Source organism: Anoplolepis gracilipes, chromosome 3 (genome assembly GCF_047496725.1).
Source record: "Anoplolepis gracilipes chromosome 3, ASM4749672v1, whole genome shotgun sequence".
NCBI lineage: Eukaryota > Metazoa > Arthropoda > Insecta > Hymenoptera > Formicidae > Anoplolepis > Anoplolepis gracilipes.
This window is the reverse complement of record NC_132972.1, coordinates 7,057,638-7,080,933: the sequence shown is the minus strand read 5'-3', so window position 1 is coordinate 7,080,933 and position 23,296 is coordinate 7,057,638. Positions and strand designations below refer to the sequence as shown.

Here is a 23,296-nt window from a genome sequence, read left to right as displayed (position 1 = left end):
CGTTCCGTCACAAGCAAGTTCGTTGAGAATACCCTTTAACGATAAAAATAAAACGAAAAATAACTTTCAGAGAACGAACGTCAGCACTTCTATGTACTGTGTGCGTATTCACGTCATCTAGCAAAGAAGATAGCGAGACTGTTGAACCAAGCGCGTCTATATTTCACACTTGACACCGAGAAACGACTTTTAGAATTGGGGAGGAGGTGAACGTGTCGTCTGTAACGAAAAAGCTTTGAAGTTAAAGTGAGGTAAGTGCATTCGTTCGCAATTACATATGTAGGTCGCGTCTACGAAACCGACCACCCACACGAGCAAACGGAAGCCAAGAGATCGCGGTATAACTTTTATATATATGTCATCTCATACTTAATAAAAGAAATTATAGAGCAACAATGAATCTTCTAACATTCTGTAATGTTGAGATATAATTGGACTCGTAAATTTTGAAACTAGATTCTTATAATTAATGCATCTTATCACATTATCTATTATAGTTGTTATATATCCGATAAATTAGAAGTAATTAGTATAGATAAAATAATATAAATATTACTACATTATAACATATATATTACTTATAAATTTCAAATGCATATTGTCTACTAATGAAATATTTATATTTTAAAATTATTTCTCTCTTTTTAATACTTCAATATTTACGTTCATATAAACATTAATATAAAAGAAATGTATGTTGCATTATTAATGCATTTGTAAATATTGCTATCATATTATAATTCTCTTAATTCTTTGATTTTATAAAAATTTAAAATATTAATATTACCAGAAAGTCTTATAAATAGCATACATTATATAATAGTCATTTAATAAAAATAATAATAAAACAAATTTAGAAATTGAGCTTATGTAAAAAAAAAAAAAAAAAAAAAAAAAAAAAACGAGCGCGAAAATATAGTCTCTTGCAAAAAAAAAACACGCGGAAGCGACGTGATCTTGACGGGGGTTTGTTTAGTACCATGCGCGACGAGCACGTGGTAAAATTCGACAAAGAGTGACCATGCGTCGCGACGCACCCATAAATGGCGCGGGCGATGGTCCATAGTCGTAAGCAACCCCACCACGGTGTGCGATGGTCGAGACCAACGAGGCTTCTCCAAAAATAGGACGACGACGACAACGACGACGACGACGACGACGATGACGACGACGGCGACGACGACGGCGACGACGACGACGACGACGGCGACGACGACGGCGACGACGACGACGACGACGACGACAACGACGACGACGACGACGTCGAGACGTCATCGTCGTCGTCGACGAGGAGACCGACAATGATTTCGACGTCGCGACGTTCGCCTCATAGTGTAAAACGCATTACGACGTATTACGAATTATAATCAATCTTCATAATGTAATCATTGTACAATGAGACAAGCGTTTTCGCCGCAGTGGTTGATCTGAAATCCTCAAGTAAATTTGCGTAGTAGAAAATGTTAAGAATTAATATGTTCGCTCTTTTCGATTCTTATTCAAAATTAATTAATAATCGAACATTATTATCATTTTTAATAAAATTGCATTTTAAATATTAACTTGTAGAAAGAGAAAGAGAGAGAGAAAAAATTGTTATTTTTAAGAGACTTTATCTGCACAAAATGTACGATTTTATTTTTAAGAGAACTCGGTCTTACATCTGAGAAAAATAAAGATAGAAAAAAAGAGTAAAACTAATATAAAAAATTAATTTTTCTTTATTATTTCTCAAGTTTTTTTAAAATATTTTTTTATAATAATAAAATATCTCCAGTTGACAGTACTGTGTTCCTCTTTCTATATACTCTGCGTTTCGAACCTCTATTCGTTGCTGTTATTTCTTCTATCATTACGAGTATCATATCTATAAATTCGAATACATGCTCATATATACGTAAATCAATTTGCGAATTAATCTATGATTACACCTACGAAAATTCACACTGCGGTCGATATCAAAGGTGTTCGCGCCTACGCACGTCGAGCCGATCGCGCTTTTATAAAAATCGACACGAGTTAACGCTAATGCATGTGGCGCACGAGATTGGAGGCAAGCCTATTTATAATCCAGGCACACATCGTCCAAGACACACGGCAGTGCCAGAAATAACAAATTTGAAGTCGTAGGTCACGCGAATACGACGAATAAGGAGATGACGCCTACTCTGATAGTCATTAGCCGATGTATTCAATTCAGATATGCAATTTATGCTATAGAATAAGTTCATCTAATTATTAAAACTAAAAAAAAACTATCCTCATAATTCATCATTCTTCGTCATTTTTCAATAAATTTTTGATTAATTGACAACAATGAGGCAATGAAGATATATGTAAATTTTCTAATATCCAAATTGCTTCGTATATTCGTATATATTTTTTAGAATAATTAAAAATAGCGCAATTTATTTCTCTTTGAATGTTTCATAATTAATAACAGTTGACAGGGACAAAACATTTTCTATTATTTTATAAAAAATCTTCAATTTTATAAAATTTCTCGTATATAAAAGGCAATTTTAACGCAAGTAAAAACTGAATATAATTTTTGTAATAATCTAATTTGATTAAACAATTTCCGATTTTACTGATTAATCAAAGTGACATTCAAAGGAGAAATTGAATATAATCGATTCGTGTGGGAAGAGACGGCAGTGTTTTCGCCTGCATTGAAAAATACAGCACCGGAAGAGGTTGGGCGGCCAAGAAAGTTCCTGCTGTCCAGTCGGGCAATTGTGATGTCGACCAATTAAGCCACGGCCCACGCCTAATTTTTCTTTTCGCACTGTTCGCGAGCCCTCTTCCGCATCGATAACATCTTCGTCATCTTCCCACCCCCGAATCATGCATCACAGACTTCACTGTCGTTGCATTTGATGTATATACGTGTGTATGTACATATATACACACACACACTCATACATCGCACAAATTTAAATATTATATTTAATATTATTAGATATTATAATAAATATTATAATTAACTTTAGATACAGACAATTTTTTAGAAAATTTAAGTGAATCATGATTTGACACATAATATTCAAAACTCGATTCAATACAATCTTGATTATTAGCCATGTGTTGAAAAAAATTCATCAGCAATTATATCTCGAAGGTCAATTACAGTCTGCATGTTTTATGTATTTATTTTCCTGTAGTATTTTTATCCAGATTTTTTTTCCTGAGAATATATAATTACAGAGTTTTCTGAAAAGATTATTATCTTTTTACTGACAAATTCTTTTATAATTTTATAAAAGATTTTCTTCTCTCATTTAATGATTTTACGTATTTCTCGACGTTCCGTAATAAATATTGATCGTCAAAGATAATTGTATGAAGAATTTCGCTACTCGCGCGTGTATGTCTGAAATTCCTTGCGTTCATTCAATGCATCTTTCGCGAACGACAATCGTCTCCGATCTCATCCGTCGTGTAATTACACCGACATTATCTATTAGCCACGGTTGTTAAACCTGCGACAATGATTCTTCTTTTCCAATCGCATGGCTTACCTAGCGTAACCAACAAGATATCGAATGCTGCAAGATTATATATTGCGTGATTCGCTGTTCGGTTCCTCATTTGAAAATATCAATGTTAATCATACATCTTTGTGCATCTAGCAAATAATTGATCAATTGTACATGAAAAATTACCGACCTGACAGAAATATTTACGCAAAAGTTTAATAATTTCTTAAAAAGAGAGAAAGAGAGAGAGAGAGAGAGAGAGAGAGAAAGAGGTTCAAAATTATTTTATTTGACGAGCAGAAAAAATGGAATAAAAATTCTAATAATTGTACTAAAATTAACGTTATATCTTACATCAGCGATTCTGCATATAATAAATTTAATATCAAAAGCGTACAGTACGTATTAAATAGCCGTTACGCAAAACATAAAAAAGTTTCAGTGCCGCTACATTTTTTGTTCCATTTTTACGCTGGTGTTAAACCAGTTTCGTTTATCAGAGATGCAGACTTACCACATGGCCTGAACTGACACCGGCTTGAAGATGTGCTGACGGCCGCAAACACTGACCTTGAAACCCCTGGAAAATAAAAAATCCGGAAGTGAAATTGCGATGATCTTTAAGAGACCTAACCGATGTAAATAATATTATTCTTATATGGAATATCGTTCCATTTTATCAATAAGACAAACAATAATTCCTTATTTTAAGATGGTCTTATTATTTCATAAATTATCTAATTCGCAAAGAATAAAATAACTTATTTTACTTGAACATAACATCAGACTAAAATAATGCAAAAAAAATTAATAAAAAAATATTTTTTTCACTTTTTTTCTTCAAAACTTGAATATTTAAAGATAAATCACATATATGACATAACATTTGACTTGAGTTTTAAGAAATCTCATACTCGTTGCTTTCTTGACATTTCGATTGTCTTTGCGTCTATAGTTGTTTTTAAATGTCAAATTATTAGATAGCACAAAGAATGACTTTGGCATTATGCACTTTCACTAGAATTCTTTAGAATGCTTAAATATATAAATTAATTTTTTCTTTAAAATTGCTTCTACATTAATTCAGTCTTATCTCAGTTTTAATATAAGAAAGAAATTAATATTCTTCTTGATTCAACATTTTAAACAGATTATTTGATGGACGGTCAAAGTCGCAATTGCGCCGTTAGAACCGAGCAATCGCCGCTTCAAAACTGCAACGGTAACGCAATTCTCTCGCGATTACGACATGGAAAGAAAGAGTGGGAGGAGGCACGCATTCAACGCATAGCCATTAATTACGTATTATGTAAATGAGATCGCGCCGTGCGAGCATCGCGATTCGTAAATCTGCCGCTGACAAGATTTCCAAGAAATCGTTGTCGATTCCGGGATCATTTTTTCCAGAAAGAAAACGGTACTCGTGTTGTCATCGTCACATGTTATATGGAATCTCTTCGGCGCATACTTTCCTTCCTCTATGTAAAAATATAAAAACAAAATTTAATTTAATCTAACTAATATACAATATCAACATAATTTTTTATTTATAGACGATCAAAAATAAATTTCGAGAGACTCGTCAAAAAATTTAATTAATAAAAATTAAATTACAATAGTTTTATATATAATTTTATAATAAAAACTATTATATTCTCGAGTAGATGCACAATATATTATGTAATTCTAAATCTATGTGTAAACTATAATAATTTAATTAATACAACACAAATATGATTTGCAAAGATTTCATAATTTTAGCATATGTTACTATAAAACTTTTAACTTCCCATAATTTAAACATATCGAGCACATTTTAGGTTGTTTGATTGTGCACGACAAAAGCAGTTAGCATGCAACAAGCATGATACCAAAATTTGCGCTTTACACAACTGCTCGCGATAAATTGCAGTTATGTAAACGATCAAATAAAAAAACGAAAATTATATCAATCATCGCCGCGGGCGTTAAACACGCAGTCGCGAACAGTTACGCAAAAACGCCTTACGGTTTGGAATTTCAGTATGTTGCACACAACATCAACATCGGAGATTCACGCACATATCTTTTACCCTCTCAAGAAGGTATGAAAGAGACGAAAAAAAAAATGCAATCCCCCCTCCCCCGAAATTACCTGGCTCGCACCGTTATCATGCGGATCGTAAAACGAACGCCCTCCGTCCTCTACTTTCGGATCGTAATTCGCCTCTCTCGTCGATTACAGTTACCCTCTACGAACATTCCAACAGACGAATTTTATGGCCGGCCTTCCTCGAGATTGCATCGATCGAAAAATTGAACCATATGGTGTAATCGAAAGAAAAAAAATTCCTCGAGAGCTTGGCTGGTTTCGATACAACAGCATTATATCTCTCTCTATAATACTTTCGTAATAACTTTCGTAATTCAATATTTCCCGATTATTACTTTATAAATTATTATGCAGAGGATTCCTTGATAGTGGAAAAGCCTATTTATATTTTACGTAAGAAATTTGTGTAATAAGACTTTAAAATTGAAAAATCAATTCTTAGAAATATCGTTATAAATAAATGTGGCTAACCTTATCTGAGTTTTATGTTAAGAAGTGAAACTGATTGTGAAAGAAAAAGAGTTTTTCTTATATATTGAATCATGATTACATTGCGTGACGTTAGATAAATTTTGAAAAAGTATAATGCGTCATGACGGTATAATCTGTTTGATTGGTGCCCAAAACACTGAGTCAGCTGATCTGATTTTATTACACGCCGCATGAATTCCGATTAAATTTATAAAAATCTACTTAAATTGTACGTTACGGAAAATAAACGTAATCTTTCGCAATCATTCGTTATTTCGTCTAATTCACTCTCCGACACATATAATTTTCCGAATACGGTCGGTTGCGCTTTATGCGTATATCAATAAGGCACTATCATAAGACCGGTGAACCGTGGCCGTTACGGCATTGAACATGTTAACTAACATGTCAACTAAATTTTCTTTGTCTATACTTTATTATATGTGGTTAAGACAGTAGTCTCTAGAAAAAGGCAACAAGTGGCTGGCTCGAGATTAAGTAAGTCAAGACTGCGACCGGCGGCAGTGGCATTTCAAATCGAGCAAGTGACGACGAAATCCGCGCAATGTCTCTAATATGCGGAAAAGAACTCTAGCGAGTTGTCGCGACAGTCGCGTCGAGAGAAGGAGAAATAGCTGTAGACGAAGAAGAGAGATGACTGCCCGCGCCTCCGAGGGTCATCGACATCGTAGGAACGCCAACTGACCGGCGTTCGCGCTCATTTTCTTTTCCTATACCCGGAGCATCCTTTTCTTTCTCCTTTTTCCTTCGCCACGCATCTCGGTCTGTCCGTCTGTCCGTCTGTCCATCCGTCCGTCCCTTTATCGTTAATTTCGCGAGAATCGCTCGTCCGGGAGCGGATGCCAGCCGTCGCGCGCGTCGCCCAGTCAATGTGCTTTCGCGTGGGTGGACTTTTCGCGCCCGCGACGATCGGAAAAAGCCATGGACAAAGTGTTGTCCTGGTCTCTTCTAATCACGCGAAAAACTGCAAGCTCCGAGACACCATCCAGATGCGATAGAGATCGTTTTATTGGTACATGCCTGCCGTTGAAACTCTACGGTCATTAACCCTTTAAATGCGACGTGCTGATATATCGACGTCTCAAATGTTGTTTCACATTATAAAACTGTTATCTAAGTTCTTGTATAGTTACAGACAAGCTATCAATAAATACAGGAAACAATAAGATTAATCTACAAGAAAAAATAATAATGTAAATAATCGTTATTTACATTATTCGTGTAATTGTATCTCTATGCAGATTAGTATTTTTTTTTGTAGTATCCGGTATCTTATCTTAAGCTCTAGTACTCAAAATTTTTTCTACGAGAAAATTATTTTAAGAAAGAATAATATTGAAAAAAAATATAATATTTTCTTACAATATTTTCTTGCTAAATTATCCAAATAAATATAAACGTATGTAATTATCTCATTTTAAATCTCATTGTTTGTTGATAAAAACATATTTCCAACACATATTTTATTTGTATATATTATAGCAAATTGATAATTGATTAATCAAACTATCGATATCTCTTTTATCATTGATATCGAAACTATCCTGAGTAATACCTATATTATATCTTTAAAATACAAAAATATATTTTTTGTTACAGTTATAGTTTTTCGATTAATCTGAAATCAATTTTAATTAACATCAAGCTTTGTACTCTACTTTTTAATGCTAGGTTACATTTATAACATGCCTATCTCTTTTTTTAAAGATGTGTGATTTATATTGCGATAGTGCATTGTGGTAGACGATGCAATAGACAATCACACTGAATTAACTTCGTCTCGATTTCACAAGTTGTGTCGCGACCTTCCATCGTACAACCTTGGTAGTCACCTGTCAAGTACCTTGCTCCCCAACACGCGTGTTGCCTTACGGTAATGCGCTCCATTTCCCTACGCCCGAGAGAGCGGTGGCGACCTTCGCATTTAATCTTTATGGAGGAGGTGTTATATATTATGTCGATAAGTTGAAATGAAAAGGCGCAATTGATTATGCGAGAGGGAGAGAGAGAAAGAGAGAGAGAAAGAGAGATTTTACGATATAAGTTTGCAAGAAAATATAAATGTTTTCTCTTTTATCTCTAAATCATATTAAAATTCTAAAAGAATAACTTTTCGAGTAGACTTTGAGCTATAGTTAACAGTACTATGTATATTGAAGAATACATAAAAAAATTGTGTATAATTATATATACAGCGTATCTATTTTAATCTTTTAAAATTATTCCTGACAATTCCATGATCTTTCCAGATATTTTTTAAAGATTTTTTTGGTGCAATTTTCTAAATAAATTTTTTTATTTTATACGTTTTTTAATACTTTTCACTCATAATAAGAAACACATGGAGCTACTCAAGTTTCAAGATTTATAAATGTATTGAAAAAACTAAATAATTAACTTCTGTTAAGATAAAAATTTTTAAGTTTCATAACATTTTTATTTTTCTCATTAAAAATTAAAATAAAGAATATCTACTGTACATCCAATATTTTCTTAAGACATTGAAACAGATATATAAACATGATATATACACATACATATATACATATATATCATTTACAGCAAAAGCAGCAAAATTATAAAAAATAATTTTTTTAAATTCCCTGAATCCCAATTAACATTCCAGGAGAATTACCCGAATTCTTCACACAAATATAAAAAAATGCCCTAAGAATTCCAGGTTTTTTTATGTTTTTCTTAGTAGTATGCACGCTGATATAGTTCATGACGCCAGTTTTACAAGCGCACGAAAATAGATACTGAATCAGACGGCACAATAATCTAACGTAAAAAAATGTAAAAATTACATAATTAGGTATGTAATAAATTAAATTTTTTCCTCACTTCCTCAAACAAAACTTACAATTTAAAAACAGAAGAAAAGAAGAGAGAAAGTATATATGCATAAGCATTGTCTGCGTTGTTGCGTTGTCTGCATTATAGTTACGAGTAAGCAGATAATATAAAAGTCACACGCGCACACACTTACATTGTATTCTATCTGCGCCCACTAATATTCTCCTTTCATTTCATGGCATGTATACTGCCGCCGCTGCCATTCGGCTAATTATCGGTATAACTAATTCAGTCTGAACGTCTGGCGAGCCGTGGCAGTGAGTCATTTTAAAGTAGAGAGAATTAGACAAGTTGGCACAGCCGTTAGAAAGTAACCGCGTGCACTAATGTGCTTTGAAAATATTTGTTGATCGATTCAGTTGCCCGATATAAAGCAGTGCAATGTCAGCGTCACGTCTGAATCATCGGGGATTTCAATCAGATGGAATATATCCGATCTACACAAAGTATCTCGTATCATCTTTTTATCGATTCACTGATCGTTTTGATTGAAATTTCACCGTGATAAAATATACTTGGGAATTTATACTATACTTTATATATTATATATAAATGTTCTTTATACTCGTAATATAAATTTTATAGAAAGTCGTAAATGTATTTAAAATATAAAAAATTATAAAACTAAAGCGCGTATGATATATACATGTATACAAAGCATAAGAATGTATATAAATAAATTATGAAAATTTATTTTCAATTAATTTCATACAGTTTTCACATCAAGAAAGATGTCATTTTAAAAATCTAAGACATTTAACATTAAATATTGAAAACGAACTAATCAATAATTTATAGCGGGATATCCTGTATAATTACAACAGGTTTATACGTTTATATTCATAAGAGAATAAAAAATTGAAGAGAAATTTTATAAAAGAGTATTTAATATGAAAAGTTATAAAACTCTAAAACGCGCGTAATAGATATGCAAACTTTAAAATTTAAGGATAATAAAACGTTGTTTCTTTCTTTTCCGTCCTTTATTAATTTCATTTAGTTTTTGTATCAAGAGAAAATTTGTAAAACTTGATTTAATTATTTAATATTAAATATTAAAAACGCATTAATTAATAATTTATAATAAAATAATTGGCATAATTATAACAGATTTTTATGCTACGCTTTTTATGTTTATGTCGTTACGTTTTATGTATATAAGAAAATATTCATTAGAAATTAAAGAGAGATAAGGAGAGAAAACGATCACTCTAAATATCTATCAATATTTTCTTTTAACGTTGACAAAATGTATAACAAGATCTCTTCCTCTCTTATCATTAATTATCGTATTGTAATAAAAAGTTTAATAAGAGATACACCTACAGTACGATCTATGACTACACCAACAATTAATCTAACTGTTATTTAATTATCCGCAAAGAAAGAAGATATCTGATGACAAGGTCACCATATATTACGTTCTGTTGATGTTTCTGTTTATGTTTTGTAAATGCATATGCACTATTCTTGATGTAAGTGTAATGACGATGTTTATCCATTCCATAATAAACACTAGATCTTATTTTAATATAATAATATCCTTTTGACGTTTTATTTTATGATATCGAAATTTCATATGTGTGATAAACAAATATGAAAACTTATAATAAAATCTAATTAAATATCTCAAATAATATTTTACTGGCGTTTAAAAGAAAATTTAATAGAATAAAAACATTGATGTTAAGAAAAAAAAAATTTAATAAACTGTAAAACATCGTCTATAATCAGACTATCCAACATAAAATAAATTCTGAGCCACCCTTTATAAAGGTATAAATTAATTATTTAATAATTATAGTAATATTTAATCGTTATATAATAGTTAGTAGTAATTGTATAAAAAAAAGTAATTATGTAAAACATAATAAATAAAAATGAAAAAATAGATTGCGTAAAAAAGTAGCAAGATCATAGTGTTCTTCGTGATACGAGAAATGTAGAGATGGCGATAAAAAAAAAAAGAGAGAGAGGAAAAAGTCTCCAGTGACTTACCCGTCGCCGTCGAGAGTAATAGCGGTGTCGGCCAAAACTCGGAGCACGAGACCGACGGTCGCCCTGGCGTGGCAATCGATACCGAGAAGGCAGCTTTCCTCGGCGTCCTGCCTTCCTGTGCAGGAGACAACGACGAGGTATCGCGTTCTTCCTGGATGCACCGACTCCAGCTTCACGGCCTAAAAGCAAAATGACAAAGTCTCCGATTACCTAGGGCGGATTTTTTTTTTAAGTACAATTCACAGATTAAAGGACCATTTGCGAATCGGAAAATGTTTTAGCTTAAGTCTCTTGTTGATCGCAAAATAAAATACACAAGTTATTTTTAGATATCTTCGAATTACAACGTAATATGATTGCGACAAAGTATTTATTAAAAAGACAGAGTGAGAACGAACTAAAATTAATTCTTTACCGTGTACAGATTTTCTTTTGGAAAAAAAATCTTCAAAATAAAAGAGACAAAAGATTAAAAATATTTCGAAGAAATATAATAATTTGCAATATCTCTCATACTTCTGAGCGCACTTATTTCAAAATGCAAATAAAGGATTAATGAGAAAAATCGACGTATGTCGAAAATAAATTAAGCAAAGATCTGATCGAGTAGGAAACGTACTCTTAGAATTCCCAGGATAGAATCCCGTACAGGATTCCGACGGTTAAACGATTAGATGGATCGTTCATGCAATAATTCGCTCGCTCGATTAAACGCAAACGTATCATTCGCTGTGATCTCTTGTAACGAGCGGTTAAAAGTTTCGCCACGGACGATGCATTCGATGCTCCCAAACGGACTGTTTAATTATTTTCACCGATCCGTCTCTTATCTGCCATCGCGAATTCAATGCAGCTAGATTGAAGAGGAATAGTAGTCATGGAAGAAACGACACGGATTACGGCAACGGGATCGCACGCATTTCGCATCAAGTACGGCGATGAGAAATCGCCAATATCGAATGTCTCAGGGCAGATTTTCGAGCACACATTGCACTGATTACTTGGGGGATTAGTGTGTCCACTTTACGGGGTTGACTGCGGCCACTCGATTCAACAATGTGTGTTGCGGCGAGTGCAACGACTGGAGCGGCTCCGCCACTGCTGATGGTAGGCGTCGACTATGCATTTTTACGATATACATATAATGCGGCAATTAACGCTTCCGCACTTCCCAAGGAGAATCCCGACCGCGATAACGCAGACCGGATTTCGTCGGCGATTACATCTCAGCGCGCTTAGCGGATACGATTTTTCTCGAGGAAAAAGAAGCAATAAACGCGATAATCGCGGCGCATTCGCATGTAACGCAAAGCGCATTTCGCAGGCGTTAATAGATGATAAGTGCAGGGTTATAGCCGTAGCTAATTAAATTTCAATACTTTGAAACGAAAACAACTGATATGTTTCTACGAATTGGAGTGGAAAGAAAAAAATATATTCGAAGAGATATCCTTTTACTTCCCAGTCAAGAGTAGATAATGATTATTGTTTTTATCATTTTATATTTTCTACCTTGTATTACTATTCTTTAATTATACATAGTTGTAATATCTCATAAGAAAATATCAACATGTATAATGATACGAAAAAAAATAAATAATATTATTTAATTTAAAATATAATATATATATATATATATATATATATATATATATATATATATGTTTATATTTTTGTGTTGTTTTTCTTTGTGCGTTAAATAAAATTTTTTAAAATGTATTTTTAAAAAAATACAAATACTGATAATAAATAAAAAACTTTTCTAAAATTGATAATAATAGAATTTTTATGTCTTATCAATCTTATGCACTCAAATACGTCATAAATATATGAAACAAAGCATCATCAAAATATAGAAAAATAAAAATAGAGTATACTAAAAAAATAATTAGAACTAAACTAAAATAATAATCTTAGATGTACAAGATAAAAATGTTTTACAATTACAAATATAACAATCAAGAAAACCAAAAAAATATAAAAAAATAGAAATGCTCTTAAACATTCACATTGCATCATGTACCTATCCTGTGATTAAGAAAAATTTCAAACTCGATTATTGCACATCGCACGTTACAATATGTGCAATTCGTGACATTGAATATTTCCCACTTGTTTCCGAAAGAAGGAACTAGACGATTAATGTAGTCACGATTTGCCGCTGAACCGTTTCGCCCGTTCCGTTATTAATCATCGAGCGGAACGATTTCCCGATTAATAACGCCACGATTACGCGATTCGTTCATCCGTGCACAAGTGTGTCTTTGGAAGGCGACACGTCACGAAATCGCAAGAGAAACCCTCCAGATCTCTGAGAAAGAGAGAGTGAGGAAATGGCGAAAGTCTCGACGGAAACGGCGAAAAGGGAAAGGCGGAAAGTCGTTGATATAAAAGTTGGCCTTCAGACAGTCAGATAACTATTAATTATAAACAATAATAATTAGAAAACACTTCTCGCTAACACGGCGTTGTCCGCGAGAGTCTCATTTTCATTATCATCGTTATTACTATTATTATAGTCGCGAGAAGCAATCATCCCCTCCTTGCGAGAGAGAGAAACACGTATGCCATTTCGCGCAAATCACACATAATAAAAATTATTTAAAAATTTGCAATTTTCAACGTTGAATAAGTTTTAAATGCCAACGAAATGGGATTACTTGATATATGTTATGGACACTTGCATTGCCAAGCCCGCAATTACGAGTAGTTAACCTCAATGAATAGATAATTAGCTAATTTACGTTCCTTATAAGACATAGACCACACATTTCCTTCCGCAGTTACGATAATTATGTGGTGAGAGAGGCGAAATAAATAAAATTAATACATTATTTTCTAGCGACTAAAGGTCAGAGAAAAAAAAATATAATAAATAAGTAAAATTCTCGTTATGTTCAAAAAGAAATCCTATCAATTTTAAAAAGATACATATAAGGTATACATATCTAAGATGTATATGTAAAAGATATATATCTATAGTATGGTTTTAATTTTTTCTCTGTATAAACAAAAGCACAAGTGTGCATGTTTATTTCTTTAAAATTTAAGATTAAATTAAAAGTAGAAACTAATATCTTTTTCATATATAAATATACTGGTTATATAATTGATCGAAATAAAGTACGTTGAAAGATTTGTGACGCGAGTTTTACTTTCAAAGTCACATCATAATTTCTCAAATCATCTGCTTAGCATTTCTTTATACATCTATCTATTCCAGTTAATACGGTCCAAACCAACGGGTTCTGTCTATTAATCACACATTCGATAACGCAAGAAGGTTAAATATCAAACCAATCAAACTGCAATTAACACGATTTGATTCAGCTCCTTGCTATCTAAAGCAATTGAAGCTAGAAATTATATTTCAAACATTTAAATTAAAAGGTTTTTTATGATCTTTCAAAACCGCTTAAAAATTGAAGAATAGATCATAGTCATACTCTCTCTTACATTTTATTATAAAATACATTAAAAGAATTTATAAACTATTTAAATAAAATTTTATTTTATTATTGCATTAATCTCTTGTCAATTAAATTCATTAATCTTTAAATCAACAAAAAAATTTGCCAAACTTTTTCATTTTAACGACAAATTAAAAAAATGACCGCAAATACCCTATTAGTAATGTATTATATGTTATGGCAGCAGATGATTTTGTAGGTATTACGTAATTAATATCACAAAATTTTAATAAAGTATATTTCTCTCAAAATAAAAGTGGAAGAATATTACTATATTAGTGGTGACTTGAACAATTTCTTGAACAGTTTTCCACAAATTACAATGATGTAGTGAAGAGACAAGTAAAAGTTTGCAAGATTTTTATCTTTTATGTGTGAAACGAATATTTTTCTGACGCTTGACACATTAAAACTTTCCGATTTCAATTAAGGCACACATCTCGCTAAGATCAAAAGTACTTTAAAATTAACGTACTCGCGGAGCAACGTAGCATAAAAATTAAACAGCATATTGTCGAGAAAATCTTAATGGCAATAATAATACACCACACGTAGCGAATTATTAGGATCTGCGGCGCGGTTGATAATTAAAACCAAATCAATTATGCTTTGACGACGTCCCCGTATAAACACGCCGACGTACTATTTATGATAATCATCGTACTTTTCATCGTCTAAAAACAGGATTAAAGCGCTCAAGAATCGGGAAAGAGTGAGTTACTTTTACCGCAATGTATATTATTTCGCATTTCTCTCAACATTTTCCATCATGCTAAATATCACATCGTTCTTCTTATTTGCGAATTTCTTAGCCTATGTAAATTTCCTATAAGACCGATTTTAATTAAATGTTATTTTATTTAATATAGCTTTTAATTTTTAATATAAAATATTTCAATAATTAGAATTCAAATAAAGATATAATCCTAATGTAAAGTCTATCTAAAATTAACTAGAGAATAAGATTTTTCAATTCGAAATTTCTTCGATCTTTCAATCTAGTTCACAACATTAAAATTAAAATCCGAATGCTGTGAAATTTCAACTAAGGCAAAATTGAGGTGAAAGAAAAGATAGTATATATCTGGATTACCTCCTTCCCTCTTCTTTTTCTTTCTTTGCGTATAAGCGTCGCAGATGATATATCGAACATGTGTCAGCCTATACAGTCCGAGATGTATGAGATTAGAAAAGAGATGTATGCCATTAAAAAAGATCGCTCGCCTTAGGAATCGTGTCTCGATCCGTCGAATCGCGATGGAAAGAAAGTCGAAACTGGAAGTCGAACAACGATTAGATTTATATATATCGACTATCGCGCGATCGACTAAAATATGCAACAGCGTTCTCATTTTGGCGAATCGTTCTTGTACGAAATTAGAACTATATGATATATTTGAAGAAAGCCGCGATAAATATTTAATTATTATTAATAGTAGGCATCTTCAGTCTCGTAAATAAATAAATAAGTAAAAATATATATATATATATATATATATATATATATATATATATAGAGAGAGAGAGAGAGAGAGAGAGAGAGCCATACATCTAATTAATAAAAAATTATAAACACAGTATTTGAACTAATTAGAGATATATTATTTACGAATTATATTTAGAAGTTCTTTTTAGCAAAAACTACTATAAATGGAGAATTAAATATATACATAACTTAATAACAAGTAGTTTATATATATTATTTAAATTAAATTTATACAATAAATGTTATCTCGGGAAATAATTTGAGAAAAGTGACATTACAATAACTGAGGATCACTGACCTTTGTAAAGCAAAGAAACGAATACTTCGACACCGCACGTGTGATTTTATTTAGGTCATGTGACATCAAAATTACAGTCCACATCGTGGTTGCGTGCTTCGTCTCGCGGGTCCACTTTCAGCCGTTTAATCTCTCAGAGGAGTTTCTCGCTACAACGCCTAAACGAGATAATCATTATCGAAAGCTGGAAGGATCCTAAAGGGGAATCGCGTGGCGAACAAGAGGAAGAGTCCGGGTATGCCCGGGGTATAACTCGTAGTTAAGAGTACGATAGCATCTCCAGACGGTCATTTCTCCTGCTGCACTCAGTCCGTACAGTGCACCGAAGAGAAGCATACGGGACGGAAGGAAAAAGAGAGAAGGAGAGAAAGAGAAGACGCGCCTACGAATATATCTTCGGTCGTTTTTCGCGCGAACGACCTTGAAGAGGGCGACTCGGGATTAAACGTGTCAGCCAAGGTCGCGTTTGCCAGACTTCTGAGCCAAATTTCGTTCGTCTACTTGATATTTGAACATAAATACTTGGTATTTAAACATTTTATTTTCAGTTGAAACATTCAACAGAAAATTACTTTTATTCTGTCGTTTAAAAGTCTGCCTTTCGATAAGTAATATCTAGGATATTATTGTAATATTGCAATCGTTAATCGTTCACTTAGAGTCAAACGCTAATAATCAAAATTTATTTTAGGGAGAGCAAAACTACTACAGATTTATGTCTCGCGTTTTATTGCTGGAATATCTGTCAGATAAGTGAATCAAACAATGTTCCAGCTCGCAGCAATATATCGAAAGGTACTGGCATTCGTTAACGTCAAAAACCAGGTTGCTCGCTCCGATATCCGACTGATTCTCCAGACCACAGAGATCCCACGAGAGGCATCGCAAAAGGCCAAACCACCGTGAAAGTGTTTCGCGATCGTGTCCCGATCAACCGTGCTGGCGATCGCGAACGTTCGCGTGTAGGCAGCGTAAAATGCAACACAGAGCTATGTGCATTTACGAACGAAAGCGAATCGCAATAAGAGACGCGAAAGACGCGCGCGGTTTTCTCGTTGGGCTCTTCGTTGCAACCGCAGCGATAATAATTTAGCGCCATAAGTCATAATGAAATATTGAAATGAGATAAAAGACCAGAAGGCAGATTTATGATTAAAAGATAAATAAATAATAAATGCGTGTGTATGTGTTGTTGTATTTATCGGAGCTTATAGCAACATAGTCAGCGATATATATTGCGACTAGAAAAATAAAATATAAGAATAAATATACGCCCACAGATAACTATATATACTATATCATTTACAGTTGCTACTTTTCTTGGTAATGTTATTACGTAATATATTTATATTTTTTATAAATAAAAGGACTATGTAAAATTAAAATAATTTAAAGTAAATAAAATAAAAGTAATTAATTTATAAAAAAATTAAAAACCGAAATAATTTATCAAAATAATGTTTGTCCAAAAATTATAAAATTCTACCTTTTAGAAATATCCTATTAAGAAAAATTTATATTTCAAATTATTTTATATTAAAAAAAAAAAAAAAAAAAAAAATTAAAATTAAGATACTTAGAAAAAAATAATGAATGCTTGATAAATCTTTTGAAAACTGTCAGCTTCTGTCGCGCTCCTAAAGGTTAGACCCGTCTATTCAGAGGAGCGACGAGTTATTTTCTCGATGGTAGACGGGACGATGAGTCTCCTCAACATCCGAACGACCTTGCAGAGATTCTCCATGAGCTTAGCGTAGATGACCGTGGGCGGCCTGTGCGGTGCGACGCGACGTTCCGTTCCATTCTGTGCGTGCATGCGTGCTTGTACGCAGCTTTATCGATCGGTCGCGGCCCTTCGGGACACATTGTGAGGAGACACAGCCGAATGCAGCGGCGGCGTTTATGACGAGCGATGATGACTCAACGAATTACTGCGCGCGCTGTCGCTACCAGGCAACCAAATAAGGTCTTCCTCGTTCCTGGACCAAACGCCGATCGGCGACATTGATCCGTTCTGCGAGGTCACCACGGATAAAATCGTTTCGTTATCTATGCGCGCTTGCGCGCATACACATGCGTACACACATAATCCATACACGTATAATATGTATACATCGATCGAGATTACCTCGAACGTATGTCTCGCGTTTCTGATCGTTTCCGGTTTCACTGACAGGTTTATCGAACGCGAGCACGTTTCAGATTGCTCTTCCAGAAGATATCGCGAATGCAACGCTGATCCTATTATTTAGAATAAGAGATATCGATTTGAGACGAATTTTCTTGGAAAATGATTTGGACGTTAAAATATATCTTAATGAATGTTATATATATTTTTTTATTGCATCTTGAAAATTATTACAAGAAAATTATTGGCATCACTCAAATCCGAATTATCTTTAAATGTATTTTGTATGAAAAAATTCTGAATAACTATTTACCTATAAAATATATAATTTATTAAAATAATATAAAATAGTTTTTTTGCCTTTTTCTATAGACTTCTCTTTAGCAATTTTTAAATTCTTTGTTATATTTTCATGAATCGAGCATCAAAGATCACGTATATTAATATGAGCGCATTAATTCAATTGGTATGAATGTATTAAACAAGTTTATTTTACCACCTGCATATAATATATAACTGCATGAAAAACTTCACAAAACTTTATCCATTTTTTTAATTTGAGAATTTTTTATATAGATATTATAGATGTTATAATGATATACTAATAATTAATCAGAGTTCTTATCATTCATATTTTAATCGCGTATTAAAAAAGAACATTTTTTAATTTCAAAACATTTAAATATTTATATTCATACTTTTATGCAAGTCCTTATATCTACGTAAATTATAAAAATATATGTCTTATATAATTATAGAAAAATTAAAGATTAACATTCTTTAAAAGCAATCATATTTATATGAAAATTAAAATTTCAGCGCTGTAAATAAAAATAAACTCCATGAAAAATTGACAGCAATGAAGATTTATTTTAGTTTTGTAACATTAAAATTAAAAAACTAAACTCAATAAAAAGTTACATCCATCTCATTGTATTGGTAGAAATGGTTGTTAATAAAAAAAATAATAATAATTTATTCTCTTTCTTGAAACATTATTTTGACGAAAGGCAGCTCTATCTGATATGAATAAACAGGAAGAGAGGAATCTTTACTTCAGATAATATACGAACACCAGATCTTTACTATAAATAAACTTTTTAAAGACACAAGCAACATGATTAATTTGCGAGTTGTTCAACTGCGAGCAATGTCGGTTTCTATCAAAATTTTTCTAGTTAAACTGAATGTGGTGTTTGGAGATAGTTTATTTTTGCAAGATAAAAATAACGAAAACGTATCGTCGAATGATTCGAATTAATTAAACAAAAAAAAAACTATTCTGCTCAAGAGAAATTTCTGTTTTCGTACATATAAGCGCATATCTTTCTCTCTTTCTCTTTCTCTCTCTTTCTATATTGTTTGAATAGTTCAGTAGCCTCATATTAAACAGGTTTATAATTCATCGAAACGAAAACAGGTATCGAAAAAACTTTCAGGTAAATGAAAGGATCAAAGAATACTGCGGTTGTTAACCACTTGTTCGCTCACGTGATCTTTCTGATTTCTTTTCTTTAGAAGTAATGTTGAATCTTTATTGTACGAAATTTAAATTTCAAATTTGAACTTGAAATTTAAATTTCAAGTTCATGAATTGATGAAATATATTATAATATTGCTAGAATTTCGTTATCTCTCTTAAATGTATTTCTCATAATAACATAATATTTTTTTTCTTTTTGTTTTCTTTTAATGAAGAAGCTTTGTTGATACTTGTTCCATCAAATTAGCCATTTAATTAAGATCATCTGTTAACCTTCAACTTTAGTTACAGAATTAAACAAATATAAATTGAAATCATTGTTAATAAATACATTGTTTTCAAACAATGTGCATATATCATGTGCATAGTTACAACATGCAAGCACTACGAGAAAAAGTATTGTGTTCTTCATTAATATTCAAGGAGAGATAATCATGTACAACTGTAATCAGTTTCACGTGCGCGGTTATCAGAATAACACGTGTAACAATGCAATAATCGACCCTATCGGCCTTGCAACCATCCGTCGCGAAATTCAATTTATCTCGGACCACCCGGTAGCAGTTATCCACTTGCGCTGTCCCTCTTGACGTTTCCCGTGCCTATCTATCAGTATAACGTTTCACACTCCATCAATTTATCCTTTAATAATCGTCTTGAATAAAATTTTTCCGATATCGAAAAGGTTTCAAAAAATTCGTCGAGATAAAAGAGGATCACTAAACTCTCGACAAGGCTTTGAACTTTCTCATGACGATCCAATTACATGAAGCAAACCCGCTTAAACTTGCGTCATTAGTTTACCGTAAGCATCCGCTTACATTTCCAAACGAGAGAGCGAGAAAAAGAACAGAATTAGGCTAGGTTTATTTGTCCGAAATCTGCGAATTTATGTTTCAACCCGGAAGAGAAAGAGCTTTGCTTTAAAATCGCAAACATTATTAATTTATGCTTTCGCAATATCGACTTATATGTTTGAATGAAATATAAATAAAAAATAAGATTTTATAAATAAAGCGTATCGATGTGTGTTGTATGTATAATTGTTATATAAAAAGAAAATTATTTTTACTTGATGGTCAAATGCTTGTCCAAACATAACGATAAAATTCATGAATTTTAATCGAATAAAAATCATGATTGAACCTCAATCAAAATAGAAATTGTATTATAAAAACAAAAAGCAATCTATTGTAGCTAGAAACCATTGTTCTACATACTTTGCTAGTGCAGCTTTGAACAGAATCGAGTCAAACGAGTTTCGTTCGAGCGATTGTTAAGGAGAGAAAAAGAAAGTATCGCTTAAAGGCCATCAGTTAGCCCTTTCGAAAGTTGAACAAGTTTATTGAATGCCGTGTGTAAGAGTCGCGCCACTCATTTTGATTTATGCTGTTATTAACAAGAGCAAATCAGCAGTGTAGCTGCTTTTGTAATACCTCGTAAAATTAATAACAAGAGTTCACAAGCCGAATTTTTCAAAATTTTTCAATATATTCACATAAAGAAAGATATTTCGTGCAATTACATATCTTGAAAGCTTTTGGTTATTTGTAGAAATTTGGTTTCAATTCTAATAAGCAAAAAATTTAATCCTTATAATATTTGTATATATTTTAATCGAAATAGTAGTTTTATACAAATAATTTCAGATAGATTTGATAAATTTAATTAGTATTAAACTTCTATTGTCACGTTATAAAAAAGGAATATTAATATCGTATCTTACGTTTAAAATAGGATTTGTTTTAATAATCTATATTTTTTCTTTCTTTTTTTTTCGTAAATCAAAGGATTTCACATAAAATATTAAAAAAACTATGTTCTACTTCTCTGATAAATTCATAGCTTACTTAAACGAATTGTGTCAATCGTTCCGAGTTTAATTGCAAAAGAAAAAAAAACATCATATAAGTTGTCATTTCTTTCGTTTTGCTACCTTTTAATGTCGCGCTCTTTTTATGCGCATCCGTTCCTGATTCTGTTTTGCAACAAATCACTTTGATACCCGGAAAGCGAGAGTAAAACGATAGTTAGCGACGGGTTAGTTGACCGCCTCTCGGTGAAAGCGCTTTCCGGGAATCGGGATTGTTTTCATAAAGGTTTCACAAGGTGGACCCAATATGACAATTTGCCAAGTCGTCCATTAAACGAGTGCTTAGGCAAAGAGATGAGATTAACGTCTTTTCGTAATTCCTCATTAATTCTGTAACGTAATCGCAAACACCTTGTATGTTTTAATTCTTTTTTAACATTATTTCAAGATATCTGAAAATAGTTTCAATATCCTATATCGTTTGCTACAAAAAGTCATAAGTCGAAAAATAAATTTTAAAACTGCACGAATTTTTATTTAAACTTTCGAAAATTACAAAAATAAATAAACAGTTAAAAATACGTATTGATATTAGCATTTAGAGAAACTTTCTTTTCCATCGTTATTACTCGTAACATGGGATTTTATCGTGAGAATTTATATTAACGTGATTTAAGTTGACTGCTATCGACTTTGGTAATAAAATGCGCGTACATAAGTAATTTGTCACGGTGATTTATCCGAGTCTATTGCGGCTATATCTGCGTCATTCAGATAGTCTCCGCACTAATCGTGCTAACTTGTACTATTGATCGTTACACAATACCGTTACGTGTGCATAGTAATCCTGAGAACAAGATCTAATGTTATTTTTCACACCTGTACGATGATAAGTGGATCGCGTTCATTCGCGCAGATTACATCGATAAGAGATGTAAGCAATGTAAATTGACAATGTCAATGAATAATTAAAAAACTACTGACAATTGCACAATTCTTATTTTCTTATTCATATCAGACTAAAACGTCGCGTTTCGCCATTTTGCGAGACGAGATTTATACAATGTTTATAAATATACAGTGCTACTTTTATATCAGTCTTCGCTCGTTGAAAATAAGATTACGCTCTTTTCATTTCGAGCGATTAAGAAAGCAGTAATGAAGTGTAGTGATGAAATTCCTTCCTTTATTTAAGCATAACAAAGAAAATTCTACATTTTACAGAATATATGTGTAACCTAAATTTGTCGAGTGTATTTATTTTAACAGTAATTAAATAATCATTACATCTTTCACAAAACATCTTATGATTCATTATTATCTTACGTTCCATATTCTGACGTGAATTAATCTTCAAGAAATTACTACACAGATCTCTCTTCGTATAATTCATCACACTATTCTCTTTCTAAAATTTTTTTGTTCAGCTCTCCATTCGTTCGCGTAATCCCAAGCGGTTTTTTTACATCACGATTATATCACGAAAAAAAATAATGCTCAATGTGCATATGTTTTGACATGATGCGTATTATGCAAACGTCATAAGCGGTTGAAGTGTAATGTAGGTTTTGTCAGCAAAAAAGAAGCTTCATGGCACGCTTTTTCTTCGTTGTCGAAGCGATTTGATATGTTGTGTGACGCCACTGTTTACGCAATTCTGTCGTGTAAATTAAGCACAATTGTGATAAATCGATCCTACAA

At 32.3% G+C, this 23,296-nt stretch overlaps 1 protein-coding gene across 5 annotated transcripts in view; it reads right to left on the bottom strand.

The window, feature by feature from the left end:
* The window catches only part of Ssh (Protein phosphatase Slingshot), a 108,595-nt gene that overhangs the window by 26,367 nt on the left and 58,932 nt on the right, over positions 1-23,296 (bottom strand). For all 5 annotated transcript variants that reach the window (XR_012046305.1, XM_072887953.1, XM_072887952.1 and 2 more), the window contains 2 exons: positions 10,918-11,096; positions 3,994-4,059 (listed from right to left, as the gene is read on the bottom strand). Coding sequence is in view for 4 of the 5 variants with exons in the window: in XM_072887953.1 (XP_072744054.1) it covers positions 3,994-4,059; positions 10,918-11,096 (245 nt within the window). In the remaining variant the exon portion in view is untranslated. The remainder of the gene's footprint in view (positions 1-3,993; positions 4,060-10,917; positions 11,097-23,296) is intronic.